General features: G+C 37.6%; 1 protein-coding gene across 1 annotated transcript in view; it reads left to right on the top strand.

The window, feature by feature from the left end:
- The window catches only part of LOC104489703 (A disintegrin and metalloproteinase with thrombospondin motifs 6-like), a gene marked incomplete at its 5' end in the record, with an annotated part of 110,138 nt that overhangs the window by 75,885 nt on the left and 15,511 nt on the right, over positions 1 to 18,742 (top strand). The window contains 3 exons of the mRNA XM_010131897.1: positions 1,105 to 1,212; positions 7,062 to 7,207; positions 9,439 to 9,502. Of these exons, the coding sequence (XP_010130199.1) occupies positions 1,105 to 1,212; positions 7,062 to 7,207; positions 9,439 to 9,502 (318 nt within the window). The remainder of the gene's footprint in view (positions 1 to 1,104; positions 1,213 to 7,061; positions 7,208 to 9,438; positions 9,503 to 18,742) is intronic.

An 18,742-nucleotide genomic window follows, 5' to 3' on the forward strand; every position in this document is an offset into this window, starting at 1 on the left:
GTGTGGGGGAAGTGAGGGTTTGGGGGGCACCTGATGACTAATTTACTCGCACTGTCTTTTCCTTTTTGCTCTTTGTACTAAGGTTCAGCCATAGAATCTAGACGAGGATTTTTTGTAGGAATTGATTTCAGGCAGCAGTTAAATAAAATGAAATAGTGACGACTATCATAAGATCATTTTAAAGATCTGAGTATCTTTCAAGTTTAAAAAATACTTGAAAATAGAGAGTATCTATAAGCAGGTTGTGAGCTCTTGCATAAATCTCAAAGTGATACAACAAAGATTATCGTGTAAATCATTTACTGTAAAAGCAAAACACTTCTGATTACATTCTGCATGCATAGCTGAATCTAAGGGCAACAGAAGCAGCAATGAATCTCCAATGGCAACAGAACTGGCTTAGTTTAAATAAGTAAATTTGCAAAACCAAATGAGAAAATATGGTAGGAAAAAAGATGATTTGTGTGGTTTTTTAACACTGACAGTATAGGGAAGTAGGATAGGCTAAATCATTTATGAAGTATCAGCCACAAATCTAAAAAGCCTGAAGGGAGTATTTTAGTGCATAGCTTAACTAGTACTAAATACACACGCACTGTTTTAGCAAGTGTTACAGAAGAGAAGTGCAAGCAGTCTGAGCTCAGAAACTTTGATTTTAACTAAAGGAAACAAAAATAATTTTTGCTGGTTTATATTTCAAAATGAATAGTATCTTTTTTTACCATGTAATTTTGAAGTGGTTAATGACAGTAACGGAGATAAAACAGCACATCTGAAGACTGCTTTTACAACAACACTGAAGTATACTAAGACTTAGCACTAATCAAGAAAAAAAGCAGCTCTAAAACTTCACTTGCATGGCAGGTGTGAAAAACACATTCTCGTAGCCTACAATTTGATGCTTCCAGAATTTCTTTTGGTGGAATATTCCTAGGTAAAATATGGTGGCCTTGAAATTGCTTCAAGATATTTCACAACCATCTGTCTACGGATTTCTCTCCAGCCCACTTCTTAATAGTTTCTCTTCAAAATAAATTTGTCTATGTGTGTGTGTCTGAGAACCGGGTTTTATTCTGATCAACTTGCTTCTGCCTTCTTTCCTAGGAAGTGTGTAGAGAGCTTTGGTGCCTCAGCAAAAGTAACCGCTGTGTTACCAACAGCATTCCAGCAGCTGAAGGTACCCTTTGCCAAACGGGGAGCATTGAAAAAGGGGTGAGTACAAATAATATGTTGTTCAAAGAAACAATTTGTTGTTTAAAAACTACAGGAAGAAAGAACTAGAAAATTTAAGTACTTTTGAGCAACTGTAAGAGTTCAGAAAAAGAGTTATTGTTTCAGAATACATTTGCATGCTTGTGGAAGTGTCCTACAGAATTATTTAGCAATTTTTTTATATGTGTAATTGAATAAAATCTCTGTCCTTGCTATAAAGTTCTATAGCATGTACTGAAAAAACCCTGAACCTGTTACTTACTGTACTCTCTGTATGTATATGAATAATTTTTTAAAACCTCTTCCGCTTAATCTTCGTTGAATTTCATAGCACCCTTCCATAAAGGGCTGTTATAGCTCTTGGTCTGGCATGGGTTTTGAAAAGATGTAGAGTAGATCTAGAGCCTGAACTCTGCTGTTTTGTTAGAAGATTAAAAAACCTTTATCCTTTCAGATGTAAGCGGAATCATACAGGCATATAGGCAAATTTTGCCTTAAAAGGGTTTTCTAAAAGCCCGTATTTCTCAGTGACCTTTCTGTTTTGACTTTGAATTATTCTGTTAGTGTTCAGTTATACTTGCATAACTGTTTAAAGGACTTTGCTGTGCAGTCTGATAACCTCGCTACCTAACAAAAAAGTACCGAATTTCAGTGTTGCAGTAGATAAGTCTAGTTCCTCTATGTCTGTCTTAACATGTGAATTTTGATTTTAAGGTGATGTCTGTATATCAGTAGTTCTAGGCACAGTTTTAGAACCAGATTTTAGATTAAGTATAGTAAAAGGATGTTTCTCAGTTACAAGGTAGTAGATTATACAGGTCTTAAAGAGGAGAGGAAAATATTTGAATTAGTAATATACAGGACGTACTGGGGAAAAAAATTAATTCCCTTTTTTTTAAGATAAGATGTTTTATGTAGATTTGTGCAAAGTGAAGAGAGCTTTTTATATTAAACAATTTCCGGTATCTGTCCAAGACTTGATGCATCTGTCCATAAGATTTACTGCTCCAGACTGGGTTTTTCCCTAACAAGGACTGCTAACATCTATTCTCATTCATGCTAGCTGGGCTAGTTTCAGCAAAGATTACACTGTGTTTTGACTGATGTTTAAACAAAGAGAATGAAAGCTTTTGGTCAGTCATCACAGTTAATTAATGCTTGTTGACAGCTTCATTCAGAGCTCATGACCTAGCATCGTTCTGATGGCCTTTCCATGCTGAGTTTGGAAATACTGGCAAACCATGTTAAATAAAGTCATTGAAGGGGGGTCATTTGGAAAAATATAGTGCTTAGAGTTAGCCAATGAAACTAGAGACACCTTTCCATTGTAACAAAAAAGTTGCCTTTTATTAGAGTAATAGAAAATGTTAGAAGTCCTGCTCTTAAATCAAGAGCATAGGTTTATTTTGGAACCACCACTCCTTGTCAACGACAAGGAGCAATGTACCTCAATTTGTACTTTTTAAACCATGAGACTACAATGAAGACGTTGTGATGCTTTAAGATACTATTGCTGTGTCCACTTGCCAGAGGCTTTAATCAGTTTGGTGTCTAACAAAAATCTTTTCCAATCATCAGTGTCTTGTTCTGTCATTAGATTTTAGAGGGAGATGAAAGAATCTACATTGTTTTACAAAACTAAACAGTTCATGCCTGTTTACAGCAGAGAGTTGTATCTGTAAACAGCAGCTCCAAAGGTTCCTGTAAACTAATAGTTCCTGATAGCAAAAAACAAAAAAACATGAGCTCTTTCCAAATATGTAGATCACTTTACCACATGCTAAGGAGGAACTAATCCTATAACTGAAAACTAATCCTATGATCTGAAAATATTATTGTTATTACTACTACTACTATTACTACATTTATATTGCAGTCACACCTGAAGTCCACAATGAAAATAGTCCCTGTTTTGCTGGGCTCTGTCCAAATGTATAATAAATCATGTTCCCTGCTCTAAACACCTAGAAAGATCTCAGAGTATGTCATCTTATTTGGAGGGTAAATTTCTGCTTTTAGTAACGTTAATGTAAATTCGATGTAACTAGTAACTCAAAGCAAAATTTGGTTCATTAGTATCTTATTGGCGGAGTTGGTAGGGATTTCTACAGTTTAAATGGCCTAACGCTCTGTTATAAAACCTTCTTTCAGTTGCTTGTATAACCCTGCCAAACTTTTGACTCTTCAGGTTGAAATTTTCCACAGTGGATGTGTCCCTATGCCTGAAGGTTTTTAGAGTGTTTTCCGTAGAAGTTACTCAGCTGTTTTCTGCATACAAGGAAAGAGAATAGAGTGGTTTCTTGCTACTGCTGGGACTTGTACGTCTGTTCTGTTTTGCAGCTTTAGTATGTTCATGCTTTGGTGAAGGGTTTTACATATTGGTTGGGTTCAAAAAGGTACACTTTTTCCTAATTTGTAATAATAATTTTAAATATACATGAAGTTTCTCTCTGGTATACCCAGAGATGTGTTCATGAAGGTAAACTACCTGGCAGATTTTTAAAAAAAACTCTGATGAGGAAGCGATACACATCTACCAGTTTTTACTGACTGTTTTGAATGCTTTATTGTGTCTTTGAATTTAAAGTAATAAAGTAACCGTTTCTAACACCAATATTGCTGTCTAACATTCTAACATTTGGATCCATGCTAGGGATGTAAATGGGGGGCAAATGTGCAAAAAGTAAAGCAAAATGTGCTGAAAGAACAGTTTAAGTAGCTAGATTGTGTGATGATTTAAGTTATTATTGGACATTAAGTTTTCTTGCAAAATAATCGTAGGAGCAATGAATGAAAATACATTTTTGAAATTAAGATGGCCAATTTAAATTGAATTAACCTTTTTCGTTCCCCTACGAAAGTTGAAATTAATTTTCTTCAGTATTAGAGTACTTGCTGTGTGAGTTTTCTAAAAGCACATTGTTGTAAATCTTAGTTCTGTTAAACAGGTAATATTCATATAAAAGTGATGTCAAATGTGCCACAATACCATGTTTTATTTTGTTAATGATCTATGTAAGAAAAATTTCAGACTTCTCACATAGTTCAGAGTTTTTTGCACGTTTTGTACATATTCAAATGCATCACCCCTGTGTTTCTAATTGAAAGTTACTTATTCAGTGTTTGTAGAAAAGTTATCATTTCAGTTCTAAACCTTTCATGAAGGATTATTCTTTTAAAATAGCTGTCACCTCCTCTTGTTTCTTCATATACTAATTACTCAATAGCCCTTACCTAATTGTAGCAGATGAGGTTGCTATAATCTGTGGAGGAAGCATGTTTCTGTAGTCCCATTAGAAATGATGAAGATCTTGGTACTTTCAAATTATTCTGACGGAGATTCTATGCGTCACTGGCTTCTGGTGAAGTGAAGATAGATTTTTTCAGTAGGAAATTAAGAAGAGACACCAAAGAGAGCAATAAGTCCTCAAATTTAGCTCCAGTAGGAGAAAAAAAGAGTATTTAGAGAGTTTTTACAGGGGAATAGGGTAATGTGGAAGACAATGTTTGCATGACAGATGAAGCTCCACAGTATTGGGGTTTTACACAGTCTTGGAAAAACAAAGCAGGTAAAATGCACCTGCCTATTGCACACAGCCATAATAGTATAGAGTTAGGATGATTTACCTGTTCTGTTTTACATATGTGATATTCTTGTGGGTTTAACTTTTATTCTGAAGGTCTTTCATTTCTTAACTTTGATTTTGACAGGTTTGTAATGTATATATGATGTATTTTTAATTAAATTATTAGCATATATTTATATTTGTAGAAGCATTTTAATTTTTAGCTTTTCACTTTAGCATTGAATTGCTGTTCAGGTACTTGCGTAGCATCTTCAGTAGAATGCTACAAGGAGAGTATTGTCTTCAGTTAATAAAATCATTGTCACTTAATTTATCATTATAATGGGAAGAAACCCCTCATTTTAATCCCTCATGTGTAATTCACATAAGTACTTCGTCATAACTGTACCAGTAGAGGCATTGCAAAACACTGTGCCGTTTGGTTATATATGCACTAGCTAAAAATGTGAGTTCACTCAACAGACAGATTGCACTATGTGTTACGCAGACTTCGGTTATAGTCTGGATTTAAGAGAAGGTCCTTATGAAGTGACATTACTTTGATTTAAACCTGCTCATTGGTGTGAACCTCCTGTTTGTAAATTTAGAACTCCAAAAAAGACCCTCCTTTCCTCAGTATAATTCCATGAAACCTTGTGTCTTTGGGGCTTTTTCTAAAGAAGGGTGTGGTGGGTGGACCCCATCCAGCAGCCTGGCCCCCCACTCAGTTGTTTGCAAACTACCACACCAGAGATCGGGAGAGAATCAGAAGGGCAAAAGTGAGAAAAACTCATAGACTGAGATAGGCAGTTTAGTAAGTGAAAGGAAAAGAAAGAAAAAGCAAACGAGATCACAGGCAATCACTCACTACCTCCCACCAGCAGGTTGTTGCCCACCCACTCACTGAGCCGTGGCTACTTTGGAGACACACCCAACCCCCCTATATAACTGGTGGGTATGATGTTATAGGATATGGGATATCCCTCTGTTCAGTTTGGTTAGCTGTCCCTGCTCTGTGACCCCTCCTAACCTATTGCCCAACCCCAGCCTGCTCAGTTTGGTGGTGGCAGATTAAGAAACCAAGAAAGCCTTGATGGTGTGCAGGCACTTTTCAGCAGTCCTCTCACTTAGGTGGGGTCTTAGGACTCAGGAGAAGAGAAAACTTGGCTTTGCTTTACCTATCAGTATAAAGTCAACACTGAGTCTTCTAGTAGTTGTTACGGGTGGACACATCTATCTGTCCATATCTTCTGTGTAAGTCTCGGTGCTTTCTGCAAAATTCATATGGCTGATTTTGGACACAGAAGCTGTCTGGATTTCTTCTTGAAAAGGGTCAATACTATGTCTGTTATGGGAATTCAAGGGAGCTAAACAGCAGATACCCACTTTTTGAAAGTGAAATATGCACATTCAGGTCACGGTAGACCTGAGGCCATGTGTCAACCTGAGCTTGTAGCAGTGGGAAAGGCTTAGTAACTCAGCTACTCCAGATTCTCAGTGATGCAGCAGATACCAGAATGTTGGTCAAACTATGGGCTCTAGGATTGTTTCTAAGTGGTTGAGAAAAAGTTTACAAGGAAACTATAAACTCATTTTAACCACTGGCCATTTGTGTGAGTTGTCTGTCATTTTGTATGACTGATATAAGTAACAATATTGCCAAGTACACATATTCATTCAACAAGTGGCCAGTCACTGCTCTGTAGTGATTTTCTGTTCCATGTCTAATGCTTTGGCACTACTTTTCTTATGTCTGTAGGGTTAGTATATATGAAGTCCTGCAACAAATTCTTCTTCCATTGTAGCCTTGTACACATTTTCTTTTTTAAGATGTAAGGGAATACTTTCTTAAAAATACTTTTGGGGAGAATTTTTCATATTGCTTAATGAAGCCCCTGCATGAATCCTAAGTCGAAGGTGTTTTACTAGACCGATCTTAGAAATGTATCTTAGTGTTTAAAATAATGTAAGCAATTTGCAAATCCTTTAGCGTGAAACATTAGGGAGGATGTATGAAGAAGAGAAAAAATCTTTATTTTAAGCTTGTTTTAACTTCTAGTGTGTGTTAGGGACCTATAATTCAGGACTTAGTGAAGACAATTAACAAATCACACACACCCTCACCAATGTCTAAACATGACTAGAAAAAGTGAAATATTAGTCTTGTTATCTATACAGAGAATGCTAATGCCTATAATTGGTATTGCCTGACCCTTATATTTTTGTGTCTTGATAACTGTCAGCCTGGAAGCTAATTTTGTGTTTTTCTGTGAAATCTTTCAGTGGTGTTATCAGGGAGAGTGCGTACCTTTTGGCACTTGGCCCCAGAGCATAGATGGGGGTTGGGGTCCGTGGTCAATATGGGGAGAGTGCAGCAGAACCTGCGGGGGAGGAGTCTCCTCATCAATAAGACACTGTGACAGTCCAGCGTAAGTAGCTAAAGTAAGCCGGAGCCAACAAAAAGACACGTTTGGACATTGTTCAAAACCGTGGTTTCACATGTTATCTGTAAAAATGTTTTGCTACTTTGCCAACATTTGTCTTCAAAATAGCAGATAGAAACACTTAAATAGGAGAAGTTCACTAGACATACTTTTAACATTTTTAATGTGTCTTTCTGTACTGTAAAGATAGCTAGATTTATATTTAGCAGTGACCAGAATGGTTTTCTTTCTGCAACTTGCTGTTCATGCAAAATGTATTTAAATTATGCCTTAGATTTCTTTCTTAAGAAATGTTACCTCTAATGCTTGTCTAGGATGTAAAATAAATACTGACAGTTACTTATTAAAAAACCAACAGAGTATTTCCAAGCTTTTTTATACAACTGCTTATTTATGAACCACAGTTAGTAATACTATGTTGCATACAATACATTTATATGCTGTCATGTCCAACACTTAGTTATGACTTCTCACTGACTCTTAAAAAAATCCAGCAACTTCCCTCTTTGCCACTCCTCCCTGTTGGTCCATCTAATCTTTCTCAAGAGGGGCCAGCTTCTCCACTACAGCTTGATCTGTTGTCTGTATCTGTACTAGTCTTGCCATCTGTCTGCTTTCCAATGTCCTGAGCACTATTCCAGAGAAGGCCTGTCAGGTAAGTGCTCATCTCTCTTGGTCACTAGTGCTTCTCAGATAAGGAATGCTTCCTTATTTCCGTTGCTGTTCTTTGCTGGATCAGTCGCTGCTGTTCTCTGTTGCTTCTTGCCCTGTTCTAGGGGAACAGCTACAGTTGTTTGCACAAGGATAGTTTTATTACTCTGTACTTTGTTCTTATCATGTCCCATAATCATTATTTCCATCAGCATTATTAGTTTTTAAGATCACTTTTTCTTTACAGCATTAAGCTTTTTCATCTCTTTCATGAAAATCCATTCTGTGGCTTTTGTTGCTCCTTTCTTTTCTCCTCTCTGTACACTTAGGTTCTTTGTTGCTTGTACCTGTGTTTTGCAAGCCAAGCTGTACATAGCTTTCCACTGCGCTCTGCAAGGCAGACACCATGATTTCACATTACTGCTGCTCTAAGGTGGTCTGTTCACTTCCTATCATTGTCAAGAACTACCAAATGTGGTAAATCGCACTATTTACTGAATTCAAAAGCAAAAATTATCCACATGCATCAATAATGTGTCAGACTATGTTACTGAGAGAATAGTAAATTAAATTCATTATTTTTTTTCACAGCAGTATGTAAAAATGCTAGTGAAACATTTGTTTGGATCATGAGTAATTTCCTAAGATTTTTTTTAACTACTCTTGTCACCACATACATGGGTTGGTGTGTTGAAAGGTGATTTAAATTTTAAATGTTTGATAGTAGAGCAGCAAATGAATTTGCAGGGGGTATGTCTGCATCAGGAAAAAAACCCCCAAAACTCCTTGGTTAAATATCTGTAATGAGAGAAATAGTATAGATTTTTTTTTAGTTAATGGTAAATTATTTCCTTATTATAAAACAAACAACAAATGTTTTTCCTTTCTGCTTTCAAGTTACGAGCCAAAGAGCTAACACCTGATTAATCTTCCATTTAAGTCAATGTTAATTCATTATTTGACCTCCACTGAAGATAGATGAGGTTCCTGAATAGTTTGGGAGTTTAAGAACCACTGTCTTACTCACACTAATAGACAACTGCTTACTATGGAGTTTTCTCAGATTTAATACTGCTTAATTCAAATCAGAATTAGATCCTTGAACTAGAAAATGCGGTCTTCACTGGCTCCAGTATTTAGCAGGGAGTGTTTCTTAATTGTTTTTGTATTTTCAGGTGTAATATGAGAAACTTTTGAAAAAAAGTATCGTATAGGTTGTTTACATATGTCCATTCTAGTTTTACAAAGCAAGCAAATAACTGTCAACGATGCATTTTTACAACTCTATTCCTTGGAATCTATGCAAACTAGATGAATACTACATGGGCGATGATTTTTCAAGTGCCTGGTATTGTTTTATATCTGCTCTAATTCAAGTCAATGCTACAATTCTTATTAAATGAAAGATAATAAAGTTTCATCTTAAAACTTACATGTGCTTCTATTTTTATTTATATAATTTATATATCTTGGACTTTTATTTATACTAATAATGCATTACTATATCTCATTAACTTTGTGTTTTTACTAATAAATATACTAACACATAAATTATGTTTTTCCAGGCCTTCAGGTGGAGGCAAATACTGTCTTGGAGAAAGGAAGCGGTATCGCTCCTGTAATACTGATGTAAGTAAATTTTATTCCACTGTAAAAGTATAATTGTCTGTCTCACATTTAAGCAGCAACAGATATATTTTTTTTGCACTTCAGAGAAGCTGTGAATTCTGCTTTTTATTGGCAAACTCTATATTACATGCACTCTGCGTGTTCTGCTAAATGTTAGGATCTCTGTCTCAGTGTAATGTCCAGCTGGTATCTTCGTATTAAGGCCTGAAGTGAGTTCGACTTGAGCATCTGCGCTAAAGGCAAACGAGGAGCATTCCATTTCAGAGCAAAGGTCTGTCTAGCCCAATGTCTTGTCTCCCAGCAGTAGCCGGTAACAAGTGTTTAGGGACAAATTTGTGAATTTCTGGCAGCCAAGGCATGACATTTCCATGGAAATACCATGTGAGTTTCTGGAAGCTGGGTGTCTAAGCCTGAGCTCCACATTGTATCTGTACCACATTATCTGCCACAAGTGGAATTATCCTCTTTGAATCCACTTTTAAACACTCCTACTCTTTTTATACCTTTATGACTTCCAGTGCTAATGTGTAACCCAAACCTCTTACACATTCTGTGAAAATCTAATTCTTTTGATGTGTTTTAAACCTGCTGTTTTGCTATCTGCTACCAGTTATCTGCTGGTTCTTGGTTACCAGAATGATCATGCATTTTTATTTTAGAGCCGAGCCCATCAAATGATGAACTCTGAGAGGGTGGGGCAGAGTATAAATGTACAAAATCAAGTTATGAACCTAAATTAGAAATCCAAGTAAGTTAAAAATTGAACCAGAAAAGATTACACATCAATAATGAATTTCACTAGTAAGTTTCTAGCACTAGCAAGTCAGTAGCACTACAGACATAAACATGTTTTCATATTATTTTAGCTTCAAGTTCATCTTAATTTGCTTCTTAAAATAAGGAAGTTTGTAACAGTGGGAGTCCTTGTTCCTAAAAGTGTAGTTCCGAATTTAAAAACAACTTTCCTACTGCTAATCACAGCCGCTGTGATCACACAGCCAGTAAGTGTGTTAGGGCCTTTGGCCACAGTGTTGTAAGAGAAACTGAAGCCGAGCTGTTTGTCCAATAGGAGCTGTAAAACTTCTGCAGTCGTACAACCTTCCAAATTACAGTGCACCATTCTGAAACTTTGACCATCTTATTTTTTTTCCTGTAGAAGTTAGACATGTACCTTTGCACTTGCCTGTCTTCGTGCAGTTTTCATTTGAATGGATCCAGATTATGAGGTGATCCGCTGTAATGAGTTTACCTTCCTCTTTATTTTCACTTAGGTGGTCTTTTTGTAATTGAAGACTTCATAAGCATGACATTTTTTCGTAGTTCTAACTCACAAATGAAAATGTTCAGTAACATTGTGTTTCTTCTTACAATTGATAGGAAATTCACCAACTAAGTGATGATTCCTTATTGAAATCTGTCTGGTGAAATCTGTCAGTCAATATTTAATAAATTTAATGTATGCTTTACTGAACGAGTACAGGTTTGTTTGGGTTTTTTTGGTCAAGATGTTGTGTACTGATAAGTTAAGTGCCTAATCAAGGTCTAAGCATATTCCATTATCCTTTTAATTTAACTAGGAACTGTAAAAACTTCTAGTTGATAAAATCTATTCTCATACAAAATACTGATTTGTAGTATTGTTTATCTTTCTTTTAAACCTGTCAAGTCAAGTTTCTGTCAACCTTTTTTGTTTATTTAGGATTGGTATCAGGCAAAATGTAGTCTAGTATATCCTCTTTGTCCTTTTCAAATAACAATTTTTTTTACGTTAGCACTGTTTCAGTTTGTGCACAGTCTTAGGATTTGTTAAAAAATTCACATTAGCAGACTGGAGCCGCCTCCTCCTTTAGCTTTTTGAGGACTCTTGTGAGGTAACTGTCCAGACATACTCATTTGAAATATTTATCTCCAATACATATTATTTAGCAACTGTCACAGTGTCTAGTAAACCAGAAAGTTTACATAGTATGTATCCTCTTCCCTCACATATATGCAACAATTTTTAAATGCTTTTTTATTATTACCAATCGTACCGTAGCTACCTATTGTTATTGTTGAAATGTTGCCGGATTTGTTTTATTCTTAAAATATTTTATTTCTTGTAGTCAGACACTTTTCAGATAGTTTTTACCTTAGTTTTGCTTCCCTTGTTTTCTCTTCATTTGTGTAATACTGAGAGGAAGCTTACAGAGTCGTAGAAGGTATCTGAGGAGGACACTGATGCTATTCTCTGGTTCAAGGGCAAAATCAACTACCATTAAACCATTCTTAACTGATGGCTAGGCAGCTGATGTGTTATGAAATACCTCCAGTCCAGGAGATATCATTAGAATTCTTCAATATCCATGCAGTCAGGACAATTTACATAAAATATAGTGTGCATTTTCTGCTTTCTTTAAGTCCCCTGCTTACTTTTTCCCCAGTAAGTAGACAGCTGATATATTCCCTCTATGGGATCCCTTCCTGCATTTGCGGACTCCTATCATGTCTTTTTGTCTTCTTTAAACTCTCTGTGGCAATCTGGCAGTCTCTGTGTTAATAGCCTTTGGTATCCCAGTAGTGCACATCTCCTTGAAGTGTGGTACCCAAACTTCTGCACAGGATTCTACCTGAGGCCTGTCAGAGATAAATACAACTTCAGACCTAGTCTGTCATCTTACTGGCAGGATTCTGTTTATTCATTTAAGGATTCTGTTCATTTTTCTTACAGGAGTGACAGTATTTATTTAGTTCATGTTGTTATATAATGCCCAAATCTCTTTCTTAAGAGCTGCTCTTTAGGAAGTCATTGCTTAGCTTGTGTTTGCACAATTGATTGTTCCTACTCGACTGTGGTAATTTGCACCCAAATTTATTTATTTCAATCCACTGCTCCAATTTATCAAAATCTTTTAAAATTATAGTCTTCTGTTCCAAAATGTTTGTTCCCTACCTATACTCAGATTTCAATCAATAATTTAAAAAAGATAAAGGAAAGGACACTTTGTATTTCGTTGTCCATGTGTCGCTGTTTGAAACTGTGAGGCTGTTAGCACCAAAAGGGGTTTTCGCGACGGAAGGGGGTTTTGCATGGGATGGAAGGTAAACCCAGCAAAAACCCACACCGAAGGGTGCTTAGCAGCTCATTAACGGCTTGAATTCAAGGCTTTGTTCGGGCAAAGGAAAAAAAAACAACAAACACAGGCTTGAATGTGAAGGGGGTGAGACCAGAAGAGGTTTAATAGTGAAACGCCCCAAAGGTAAAATCATTTTGAAAGTTAAACAGGACTGGAAATGGAGAGAGATAGAGGGAGAGATCGATAAATGCATAAATAGGCATACAAAAATATAGTCTCCCATTTCGACCCACATCTCCCGCTTACACACAAAGGACCCACCATGTGGCCGCACCGCCAGTGGTGGTAGGGAAGGTTTCAGTCCAAAGAAAACTTCTCCTGGAGCAAACCTTCATGCAAATAAAATGTAGTCCTTTCCCTCCATGGTAGCTGAAGAGAACTTGCATTTACCAGGACAGGGTTCCAGGCTCGCCCTTCGGTCTGCACTGTGGGACTGACCAGCATCCCAGGGAAATGCCTGTGGGTTCCCTGTTGCTATTGGTGCCTGTTGCCTCCATGCAGGTATAGGGGCTTGTGGCTGGTTCGGCCCCTGGCCATGGCAAATGCGTTTAACGCCTCCCCCGCCAGGAATCAGCAAAGTGGAAAGATCTACCGATTTCACAGAAGGAGTCTTTTACTGCGTCAGGGAAATCGCAGGTAGCTGCGGACGTTGTTGTCTCTCTCCAATGAAAAGTTCCCTCAATTCCGGGCGGAGATTCAAAAGTCCCGCGGCGCATACAGAGCAGAAAGGAGAGAAAGAGAGGAGTGGAACAGAGTGGAACGCTCCCTTTTATGTGCTTATTTGCGGAGGCGTGTCTGAAAGTCGTTTGCCTTCCCAGGACGTGTGGGCGCGCTTCAGGAGGAGCGAGAAACACAGAACAAAAACTCAGCCAGGCGGTCAGCGCCGTGTTCAAACCAAAACAAATCTTTAACAAGTGTAGACTTGGGCCAGGCAGTTTGGAAATGCCATTCTTACAATTTGACTGTGAATAATTTTTTTAGCATTGGTTTTACAGTGCATAAACATTGGTACTTATGGAAGTTTAAATTTATTGCCTTAATAGTTTTGGTGATTGTGGTCTGTTTCTTTTATAGTAATATTTAGGGTTCTACATAACTAAGAATTGCTGAGACTAGTAGATTTTGTTCCAAGATTTATGATAATCCTTAGTGCTTGACATATTTAATGGAATGGTATAATTGATTAACATAAGCATTAAGAGCATGCAAATCTGTCTTTTTTAGGAAAAATGTACATTTTTTTTACATCTTTTCTGTTCACATTTATTTTGCTGTATCAAGACGTATTGTCCATCTGTAATTTTCAGTGTAGCACTACGTAAAGCTCCTGCTATTCATAAACCGCCTCATTTTGACTTCGTTTTTCTTTCAGAGATGAGTTAGTTCTGTTGCCCTTTATTTTGACCAATCAAATTCTTTGGAAACAGTGCACACACTCCTACTAGGCTTATTTCTCATCAGACACTTCCAAAGCCATGTGTGACTTCTTAATTCAAAAGGCATCTGTTAATGGAAACATTGAGATCAGCAGAAAAGAACATCAGCTAATGAGTATTGGAAACAAAAGTGTGGTAGGAGGAACACTCATCAGAAACTTACTTGCTAGCACCAACTACACTATCTCTAACAAAAAATATACATAATTTTCCAACCAAAGTATTTTTATTTCTAAAGTAATACAAGATGCTAATAGAATTGCAAGGTACATAATTACCCAAAGTAACTCGACTGATTTAAAATATGTATAGGATACGGTGCTTAATGTGATATACGTCTAAAACTGTAAAAGCCTTCATATATTTTATATATGATTAAAAATAGGTTTTATTCACGAGTTCTGTAAATGGTTTGTCTGTATAAAAGTGTGTGTGTATATGTACCTTTAAAAGATTCTTGTTCTTGAGTCTTAATAGGCTATAGGCAAATGGTATTTGTTCCTTCTGTTATGCATACTTTCACAGATACTGTTTGTGGCTTTCAGAATTTTAGTATTTTCAAGCCTATATTTCTAAAATGCATTCTTGTGAGGAGCTACGTCTTGGTACCTAAGTTACAACTATGAGCTCTCTGGCTGTGCTGCTCATTTTCTGTGAGGTCTGGTATAGCTGTTTATTAAGGGCTGTCAACAGGAAACACGGTGAGTACAATTACTGAAAAGTCTCCCTGTCTTTAAGCTCCAAGGTTAAACAGTTTTCTGTGAGGTAAAGTGTTTGGTGAGATAAAATGTTTGGTGCCCTGCCATTGCTGGTTCAGCAATTTGTTAACACTCTGTAGACGATTTATTTTTGCTTCAATCTTAAAAATTTTTTATGTTCTTATTAAACTCAATGGGTTTTTAAATCTCAAAAATTTAATTATTTCATCATATTCTTCTCAGGACCTTCTTCAGATCCGATTTTAAGTTCTTAAACATTTGTTAGATTCCTACCTCATGATTTGCATTCTCCTAAAAGAGCATTTGGGAACACAAGCAGCCTGTTGCTTGACAGGAGTTACCTATGTACTGTAACTGCATGAAAAAAGTGAAATATCTTACTCAACAAAGAGAAGCAGTTATTGCTTCTACATACAGGAAGAGACAGTGCCAAAGAGCTGACATTTCGTAAATTCATGTTGCAGCTTACCTTGCAGTAACATTTTTTCATTTCTGTACCTGTGATTTTCATAAAATCATAGAATACCGGGTTGGAAGGGACCACAAGGATCATCTGATCCAACATCTGTTGACAAAAGCATCATCTGGACAAGATGGTCCAGCACCCTGTCCAGCTGAATCTTAAAAGCGTCCAATGTTGGGATGTCCACCACTTTCCTAGAGACATTATTCTAATGGGTCGTTGTTCTCGCTGTGAAAAAATTTCCTTTTGTGTCCAGTCGGAATCTCCCTAGGAGTAACTTGAATCCATTACCCTTAGTCTTTCCCTTGTGACTCCTTGTAAAAAGGGAGTCTCCATCTTGTTTGTAGCCACCCTTTAAATACTGGAACACAGTGGTAAGGTCTTCCCTAAACCTTATCTTCTCCAGGCTGAACAGTCCCAGCTCTCTCAGCCTCTCCTCATATGGCAGCTTCCCAGTCCTTTGCTCATCTTTGTGACCCTTCTCTGGACCCTCTCCAGCCTGTCTGCTTTTATGTGTAGTGCAGACCAAAACTGAACACAATATTCCAGGTGTGGTCTGACAAGAGCTGAGTAGAGTGGGATAATGACTTCTTTATCTCTGCTGGTGATGCCCTTGTTGATGCAATCCAGCATGCTGTTGGCTTGCGTTGCTGCTGCAGCACACTGTTCACTCGTATTGAGCTTGTTGTCCACTAAGACCTCCATATCCCTTTCCATAGAGCTGCTCCCCAGCTGTGTAGATCCCAACCTGTGCTGCACCCCTGAATTGCTTTTTCCCAGGTACAAGACTTTAACATTTTTATTTGATGAACTTCATAAGGTTCTTGTTACCTCACTCTTCTAGCCTATCCAGGTCTTACTGCCGGGTGGCTCTCCATTCTAAAGTGTCTGCTTTCCCACTCAGCTTGGTATCATCAGCAAGCTTTATCAGGGTACACTTGATCCCATCATCCAGATCATTTATGAAGATATTAAACAGCACTGGCCCAGTATTGATCCCTGGGGGACACCACATGTGACAGGTTGCTAATTTGAAAAGGAGCTATTCACCGCCACCCTCTGGGTGCACCTTGTCAGCCAGTTCCTCATCCACCGGACAGGCCACTTGTCTAGCCAATAACACATCAGTTTCTCTAGGAGGATGCTGTGGGGAACCGTATTGAAAAGCTTGGAGAAATTCAGATAAACAATATCCACTGCTTGCCGTGCATCAGCTGAGCAGGTTACTTTGTCATAGAAGGCAATCAGGTTTGTCAAGCATGATTTTGAATTCATTTCTTGAGGTCATAACCTTTAGTTTTACTTCCTCTTAGGTACTGATGAGATACTAAAAAAGACAGGAAAATTATGCTACAACAGTAAATTTACAAGTTGTATTTTATGCTTCAGATTACAGAATTTTGCAAGTTTCAGGCTATCGTTTGACAGCTTCAGTCTTCACTATTCACTTACAGGACTGAGCCACTAAAACGCAAACTTATTTTATTGGCTTTGCATTTTTAGAGCCAAAGACACTGAGTTATGTAAAAGCTTTGATATCATTGTTATAGAGGTTCGTGAAATTAATTTAACAGTACTTGCAGCAAAGGAAATCAGGATTTCATCTGCAGGACTGCCAGAATCAGATAAAATATCAAGAAAGCAAAAACATTGGTTGTTTGGGGTTTTTTTTGACTTTGCTTCCACAGTGCCTTTAGCTGCTCCCAGGTATACCCAGTCTTGTCTGCTGTTCTTGTCAGCAGTGAGATTGCAGGCTATGCATACTTGTGGGTCACTGGTTTTCTGTCAGACTACCAAAGATGTGTTCAAGAAGAAAAGAAGATACAAACAATGATATTAGCAGTTTGAATTGTGGCAAAAACTGATTCTGTATTTAATAGGATAAAAGAAAAACTTTGCCTTGCTTACAAGGGGACCTCTGAACATTGTCTTTTACAGCTCCTCTTGCTCAAACCTCAAACAGGTTGCACAAGACTGTGTCCGGACAGCTTCTGACTATCTCTAAGAAGGGAGACTCTACCGCCTCATTGGGCAGCCTATACAAGTGCTCTTGTCATCCTCACAGTAAAAAAATGTTTTGTGATGTTCAGAAGGAACCTGTGTTTCTGTGTGCGCCCAGTGCTTCCAGTCTCATCACTGGGCATCTCTGGCAAGAGCATGGATCTATTCTCTACTCCCTCCCGTCAAGTATTTTTACATACTGATGAGATTCCTGCTTTAAAACCATTATCCCTCATCCTGTCACTACACTTCCTGACAAATTCGTCCCCACCCATCTATCATGTAGATGTCTTTTACATATTGAAAGGCTGCTACATGGTCTCTCCGGAGCCTTCTCTTCTCCCAGCTGAACAGTCCCAGCTCTGTCAGCCTGTCCTCATATGAGAGATGTTCCAGGACCTTCATGGCCCTTCGTTGGACTCTTTCCAGTATGGAAGGAGTCTGCTGAGGAGCCCAGGACTGAACACAGTGCTGTAAGTGTAACTTCACCAGTGCTGAGCAGAGGGGAAAAATTGCCTCCTTGAGCTTGCTGTTGACACTCCCGTTGCAGCCCAGGATACCATTCACCTTCTTTGCCACAAGAGCATATTGCTGGCTGATTGTTCAACTTGGTATCCACCAGGACCCCCAGGACCTTGTCTGCAAAGCTCCTTTCCAGTTAGTTGGCCCCCAGCATGTACGGGTGCCTGGAATTGTTCCTCCCCAGGTGCAGGTCTTTACATTTCTCCTTGCTGAAGTGGTTTTTTGGGCCTGTTTTTCCAGCCTGTCAAAGTCCTTGTGAATGGCAGGACAACCCTCTGGTATATCAACCACTCCTCCCTGTTTTGTGTTATCAGCAAACTTGTTCTCTATTACCCAGATGCAAGCGATACTGTTGCCTCAAAATTCACCCAAGATCACTATCAAACAAGAGAAGTAAGACTACATCTCAGAGATTTCAAGAATTTTTTTAAGAGTATAGATATGGAAGTTTTCATCCTTCTTTACGAATCTTTATATTTTATTGTTTTGTCCTAGTATAACTATTTAGAAAAAGGATTTCATTAACCGGGGGTGATTTAATTAACTTGTAAGGGGAACTTGAACTGAATACAGCCATGTGAAATAGTACCTAGGCAAGTGCACTGAAGCATAGGGTGTAGTGACCAGTATCAGAGAAATTCAGGCTCAAGCTTTGAGGTGGGTCAAGACTGATCCTTCTCCTTCTTGAAGAATATGATTCAAAGAGGCAAATTTAATGTGTGTTACTATTAAAAAAATTTTTTAAAAATTCTTATTATTTATATGGTTATTTTTTATCTTCACTGTTATCATCTCAAGGATTATTAAATTAGTTCCACTAGTTTTTTTTTTTCCACCAGTAAATGTATTATATTCAGAAATGTATTTTTATTTACAAGGAGATAATAGAGTCATTTATAGAGAAAATTTAAGATTTAAATACTGTCTAATATCCACTATCTCAAAATTGGAGAAAATTTTTCTAGTTTCTGTATCGTATTGCA

This window comes from Buceros rhinoceros, unplaced genomic scaffold, assembly GCF_000710305.1.
Source record: "Buceros rhinoceros silvestris isolate BGI_N320 unplaced genomic scaffold, ASM71030v1 scaffold5482, whole genome shotgun sequence".
Lineage (NCBI taxonomy): Eukaryota > Metazoa > Chordata > Aves > Bucerotiformes > Bucerotidae > Buceros > Buceros rhinoceros.